General features: G+C 44.0%; 1 protein-coding gene across 1 annotated transcript; it reads left to right on the plus strand.

Annotated features, from left to right (window-relative positions):
* The first annotated feature begins 1773 nt into the window (after positions 1-1773).
* On the plus strand, positions 1774-4998 carry LOC127094698 (uncharacterized). The gene is made up of 3 exons (XM_051033496.1): positions 1774-1901; positions 2631-4312; positions 4451-4998. Exons 1-3 carry the CDS (start codon positions 1774-1776, stop codon positions 4996-4998), a joined length of 2358 nt encoding a protein of 785 aa, XP_050889453.1.
* The last annotated feature ends 2166 nt before the right edge of the window (positions 4999-7164 follow it).

Here is a 7164-nt window from a genome sequence, read left to right on the forward strand (position 1 = left end):
CTTCCTAGAAGTTAGCTTCCCTCACCTCCAATCATGTTAAGTGGTATATCAGGGATTGGGAAACCGAGGATGTTATTGTCAGCATTGGAGACTTCCCCAATGTGCCTTTGATAGGAACCAAGGGTTGCATCAACTATAACCCCGTGTTATCTCCGAGGCAGCATGGTTACCCTATGAATGGCCCTCCAAAAGCTGAAGCTTTAGAGCCTGTCATCTTACACAGTGCTGAAGCAGATCATCCCATGGTGAAAAAGATCAAGAGGTCTTGGCAAGCAATTATCAGAAAGGGTAAGGAGTTGGGTAAGAGAAATGTCATCGCTCAAGAGCCTTATACTTGTTGGGTTAGAGAGAGGGTTCAGATGGTTAAACTCCATTTTCCATTTGATCCTTATATCTATCCGTCGGTTCCTGAGCCAGAACCCATATTACCTGAAGATGTAGAGAAACTCAATGCCCGTATCAAGGAGTTGGAGTTGGAGAATGCTGACTTGAGAGTTAAGCTCGGCCGAGTCTCGATAGAGAATGGGAATTTGAAAGACGGTCAACAAAAGAAGGACAAAGAGCTTGAAATCTCCAACAAAAGAGCTAGGGAGTCTGAAGCAAGGAGAGAAAAGTCCGGATAAGCGCTCTACAACACTAAATCTGTGTTCAAGTCAAAGGAGGAGGAGTTGGATAGAGCTTTACTCCGGATTCAAAAACTCAACAAGACTCTGGAATTGACCCTTGAAATGAAAAGGGAAGCACAACTGATTTTTGAGATTCATACTTGTGAATTGGAGAATACCATTCAGAAATACAAGGATACTCTGGAACGCGAGAAGCTGAGGACTGAAGAGTCAGAAAGAGTTTGCACACGGCTGAAATATCATTTGGAACGAGCCGATGCTAGAATCCAGGCACTTGAAGGTGGGGATCAGGATGTTGCCTATATGATGTTGCTAGGTGAATGTAGATATTGGAGAAACCTCTATAGGGACATAGAGGTGACCAAGGCTGAAGACTTGCGCATCATTCAAGACCTCCAAGTGCTTTACACTGAGTGGAAGGGCAAATTTCTGAGGCTGTCCAGATTTGCAAATTCCGTCATGCGAGAGCTACCTGAGAAACTGCAAGAAGCTGATTGGTGCATGTGTCCAGAGAGCACCCCACATTAAGTCTTTAATTTCATTAAGTTTTGTAAGGAGATGCTAGAAGGGTTGACTACCAACCTTGCTACGGTTCGGAAAGCCCATAAGCCATAAACACGTTATTTGTATTTGAACTTTGCTATGAGATTAATGGAAAAAATCGCTTTTGAGATTCATTTTTATTGTGTTTTATTTCCTTATTACTTTAAATATTTGCGAACAAGTATTGTGGTATTTCTGAAATGAATGACTGAAACTAACCAAGAGTTTTGCAAACAAGATGCATCCATACATGCATTCATACATTTTCAAAATAGAGTCTCACCCCGCCCTTTCTTCCTCCAGTTTCACGCTGAATTTTCAACACCAGTACAATACTCGCGCCCGAGCAAGACAAAGAATGGCTGAACAAGAGCAAGAGAGCGCCCGAGTTAGAGCTGAATTGGACGAGATCAAGGGAGGCATGTCCTAGATGAGAGAGATGCTGCAAGCTTTAACCTTCAGGTTTGAGGTTCCGCAATCGACCGTGATTTCAGAGACCACGGGCCCAACAGTGGAAGTCCAACCTCAGAGGACGTTACCCTCAACCCTTCCTCCATATGGTCTACCTTATGACTTCGTCCCTCGAGCGGGAGTAATGCACGACATGGGGCAATCTGTCCAACAAGCCGTGCCATTACCGGTTTACACCGTCGCACGTCCAGTCATCCATACTGTGGTTCCACCAGCTGCCTATGCTAGGCATATTCCTCATTATGAAGATCAAAATCACATGTATTAGACTGTCGACTCAACCGTTGCTAGTGACAAAGTAAGGTTTGAGGATTTCAGAGAAGTAAAGGAGAACATGCAGCTCCTTGAGAAGAAGTTCCGAGATTTAGAGAGAGACCACATCTTTGGATCTGCTGCCAAAGAAATGTGCCTTGTATCCGGGTTGGTGATTCCGGCCAAATTTAAAACTCCAGACTTCGACAAATACAAGGGGCATACTTGTCCAAAGAGCCATCTCATCATGTATTACCGAAAAATGGCTGCACACGTGGAGGACGACAAGCTGATGATCCATTGTTTTCAAGATAGCTTGAGTGGGGCTCCTTCCAAGTGGTATCTATGTCTGGATCAGAATAGGATCAGATGTTTCCAAGAACTGTCAGACGCGTTCATAAAACATTACAAATACAATATGGACATGGCGCCTGACAGAAGATAGTTGCAAAGCATGTTCCAGCATGACAAGGAGTCCTTCAAGGAATATGCTCAAAGATGGAGGGAACTGGCTTCTTAGGTTGAACCACCTCTAGCTGAGAAGGAATTGGCTGAACTATTTATTGACACTGTCCAACCCCAATTCTATGAGAAGATGGTTGGAAGTGCTTCCTTGGGTTTCTCCGAGCTTGTGGCTATAGGAGCTCGCGTTGAATATGGTGTAAGAAATGGCAAACTGGCGGTTGTAGCTGGAACTTCAAACGCTAATTAAAAGAAGTTCTCTAAAGGGTTTCCCAGAAAGAAGGAAGGGGAAACAAATGTTGTGACTGTTGGTCAAGGAAAAGCTCCTCCAAGAAGGAGGCCACAACAATATTCACCACAACAGTATGGTCAACAACCCTTTCCATATCAGCAGCCCATGTATCTCGTCCAGTACGCTCCTCAGCCGTACGTAGCTGCTGTGACGCCTGCATTCAATCAACAGCCTGCTCAAGCTTATCAAGCGCCTCCAGTTTATCGACCAGCTCCAGTTCAACAACGTGCTGCAGCCCCTCCAACTTATCAACAAGCACCAGCAGCTCCTGTTTATCAACAGCCGAGAGCTCAAGCGCCAAGGCAAAATGCTCAAAACCAGAATAGGAGGCAAGGGTATAGGGTGACCTTCAATCCAATCCCAATGTCGTACATTGAGCTTTATCCCTCCCTGTTGCAGGGTTTGGTGGTTCCCAGACCTATGGGACCTCCACCTGATCATCTTCCTCCATGGTACAACCCTAATGCACACTGTCCTTTTCATGAAGGTGCCCCCGGGCATGACCTAGAGGGTTGTTACGCTCTGAAGCATAGGGTTCGTGAACTAATTGAGAGCAAGATCTTATCTTTTAAGGACATGGGAGCGAATGTGAAGAACAATCCTCTTCCTCCCCATGGGAATCCTGCGGTAAATGCCATTGAAGACGCCTATGTTGGTGTTACGGTTGATAAGGTGGATGATGTTAAGACTCCTTTGGCAGCATTCCATGCCCGATTGGTGGAAGCTGGCCTAATCAATGTTAATCATGACAACTGTGAAGAGTGTGCCACACACCCAAGAGGGTGTCAGATGGTACGAGATAATATTCAAGACTTGATGGATAAAGGAGTGCTTCAGATCTCCAGCGTTGCAAAGAGCGAAGACATGTTGGTAATTGAACCTTGCTTCAATCTACCCGAACCGGTCGAAATCCCATATTACAGTGGTGGAGTGGTCCCGGTGAATAGTATGTTGTCGACTATTGAGATATGCATGCCCACGCCTTTTCCATACGAGAGCACCAAGGTTGTGCCTTGGAAATATGAGATTACCGCTGTGGACAAGGTAGTTGAAGGAAGTGCAGACGCTAAAGTGGCAAAAGTTGTGAGTGAGGACGTCGCCAATATTGCAGGAATGAGCAGAATGACCCGTAGCGGTCGAATCTATACGCCTGAGTTCAATGTGACTCCTCAAGGGTCGACCAAGGAATCAACAATTGCAGCTCCCACTAAAGAACCCGAAGTGGTCCAATCCGAAGATGCTGTTGAATTCTTGAAGTTAATCAAGAGAAGTGATTACAAGGTTGTGGACCAGTTGCATCAAACACCATCTAAGATCTCTATTCTATCTCTGTTGTTGAACTCCCAAGCCCATAGGGAGGCTTTATTGAAGGTGCTTGCTCAAGCTCATGTAACACAAAGCATAACAGTAGACCAATTTGATGGAGTAGTTGCAAATATCACAGCTTGTAATACGTTGAGCTTCAGTGGAGAGGAATTACCTGAGGATGGACAAAATCACAATTGTGCTCTCCATATCTCGGTAAAATGCAAAGATGATGCTTTGGCGAGAGTTTTGGTTGATACCGGATCTTCTCTGAATGTGATGCCAAAAAGAACACTCGCCAAGTTATCTTATCAAGGACCAGCTATGAAACCTAGTGCCTTGATAGTGAAAGCTTTTGATGGTTCCAGGAGAACCGTGATTGGAGAGGTTGAATTGCCCATATTGATTGACCCTCATGTATTCCCGATTAATTTCCAAGTCATGGATATTAATCCAGCATATAGCTGCTTGCTGGGACGTCCTTGGATTCATGCTGCAGGGGCAGTCACCTTCACTTTGCATCAAAAAATGAAGTTTGTGGTGGACAATCAATTGATTATTATCTCTTGGGAGGAGGACTTTGTGGTCAGTCACCTTTCATCCTTCAGATATATCGAGGCTGATGAGGACGCTTTGGAAACTTCTTTCCAAGCTCTTGAAATAGCTAATGCCACTTTTGGGGAGATGAAGGACCCGGTTGGGAAAGCTTGTTCATCTTTCGCTTCTCTGAAAAGCGCAAAGTCTAGCATTGAAGGAGGAAACCCTGAAGGTTGGGGTCAGCTTATTGATATTCGTGAGAAGCATGATCTCTTTGGTCTGGGATATGTGCCTTCCGCTGCGAAAGGAGCCCGAGTCCCTACAAAGGACAACACCCGAAGCATCCAGGAAGTATTCCTTAGCACAGGATTCATCCATGGAGATCAGGTCAATGCAATTGGAGATAGCACCGAAAATGAAGATGAGCCATGTTTGGTTTACCAGTGTGAGACAACTTTGAACAATTCGAAGGCGGTTGAGATCCCCAAAAATTTTCCTTTGTCAAAGTAATAATTGTTGTATTTTTCCTTTCAAATCCTTAGCTCTGCCCAAGGCTAATGGATCATGTTGTAGGGGCCCTTTTCATTTTCAAATAATCATTATCAATGAATGAAATACATTTTGTTAAATTCTTATTATTCATTTACTTGGCTTTCTCTCAAGAAAATGGCAATCTTTTCAAAAACAAACAAACATTTCATTTATGCATCTTTTATTTTTTACTTTTCTAAAAGAAATCAATCATTCAAACATGTAGAATAAATGATAACCCCGTTGAATCCAATGACTTTACTACCTCTCATAACTTTGACTCCCCTATCTACCAAGCGGAAGAAGAGGGTGAAGAAGATTGTTACATCCCGGACAAGGCTTCTCGAGAACGAGTTCAAAGCCCTTCAGCCACATGAAGAACCGGTGGAAACAATCAACCTTGGCACAGAGGAAGAGAAGAAAGAAGTCAAAATCGGCACCACGCTTGAAGCAAGCGTCAAAGAGAGATTGGTTAAGCTGCTATAAGAATATGTGGATGTATTTGCATGGTCATCCCAGGATATGCCAGGCCTAGACACCGACATCGTTGAGCACAAGCTGCCACTTCAGCCAGACTGCCCACCAGTAAAACAGAAAGTCCGAAGAACAAGACCAGATATGGCTCTGAAGATTCGTGAAGAAGTCAAACGACAATTTGATGCTGGTTTTCTCGCAGTGGCGAAGTACCCACAATGGGTAGCTAATATTGTACCTGTTCCTAAAAAGGATGGAAAGGTGAGGATGTGTGTTGACTATAGGGATCTGAACAGAGCTAGTCCAAAAGACGATTTCCCTCTACCATACAATGATACTCTGGTAGACAACACTGCAAGTTTTGTTGTATTCTCCTTTATGGATGGTTTTTCAGGATACAATCAAATTAAGATGGCTCCAGATGACATGGAGAAGACCACTTTTATTACCCCTTGGGGCACTTTTTGCTACAAGGTAATGCCTTTCGGTCTCAAAAATGCCGGGGCAACTTACCAAAGAGCTATGGTCACTCTTTTCCATGATATGATTCACAAGGAGATAGAGGTCTATGTTGACGACATGATCGCTAAATCTCAGAATGAAGAAGATCATATGAGCCATCTGAAGAAACTATTTGAACGCCTCAAAAAGTTTAAATTACGATTAAACCCTGCAAAATGCACATTCGGTGTCCGTTCAGGGAAGTTGCTTGGTTTCATCGTTAGTCAACGAGGAATTGAGGTGGACCTTGACAAGGTCCGAGCTATACAAGAAATGCCTGCTCCACGCACCGAGCAAGAGGTTAGAGGTTTCCTTGGACGTTTGAATTACATCTCAAGGTTTATCTCACATATGATGGCCACGTGTGAGCCTATCTTCAAATTGCTTCGAAAAGATCAAGCTGTTGAATGGAATTCTGATTGTCAAAGTGCTTTTGAGAAGATCCATCAATACTTGCAAGAGCCTCCTATTTTGATTCCACCTGTCCCAGGAAAGCCATTAATCATGTATATGACTGTGCTTGAAGGGTCAATGGGATGCGTGCTGGGGAAACATGACGAAACTGGTCGGAAAGAACATGCTATTTACTATTTGAGTAAAAAGTTTACTGATTGTGAAAGTCGATATTCACTTTTGGAAAAGACTTGTTGCACGCTAGCATGGGCCGCTCGTCGTTTGAGGCAGTACATGATTTGCCATACTACTTTGTTGATCTCGAAGATGGACCCGATAAAGTACATCTTTGAGAAACCTGCCTTGACTGGAAGACTTGCCCGTTGGCAGATGCTCTTGTCAGAGTACGACATCCAGTACGTAACCCAGAAGGCAATCAAGGGAAGTGTGTTAGCAGAGTATCTTGCTCATCAACCAGTAGAAGACTATCAGCCGTTGAAGTTTGTTTTCCCCGATGAGGATATAATGGTGATAAAAGATTGTGAGACCCCAGGCCCAGATGAAGGACCAGAACAGGATCTCGATGGAAGCTCGCGTTCGATGGTTCTTCCAATTACATTGGTCATGGTGTGGGAGCCGTTTTGATGAATCCAAATGGTGGCTTTACCCCTTTCACAGCAAGTTTATGCTTTGATTGTACGAATAATGTCGCATAATATGAAGCTTGTATCCTTGGTCTTGAAGCCGCAATTGATCTCTGAATCAAGAGCCTTAAGG

The sequence above is a fragment of the Lathyrus oleraceus genome, chromosome 6, assembly GCF_024323335.1.
Source record: "Lathyrus oleraceus cultivar Zhongwan6 chromosome 6, CAAS_Psat_ZW6_1.0, whole genome shotgun sequence".
Taxonomy (NCBI): domain Eukaryota; kingdom Viridiplantae; phylum Streptophyta; class Magnoliopsida; order Fabales; family Fabaceae; genus Lathyrus; species Lathyrus oleraceus.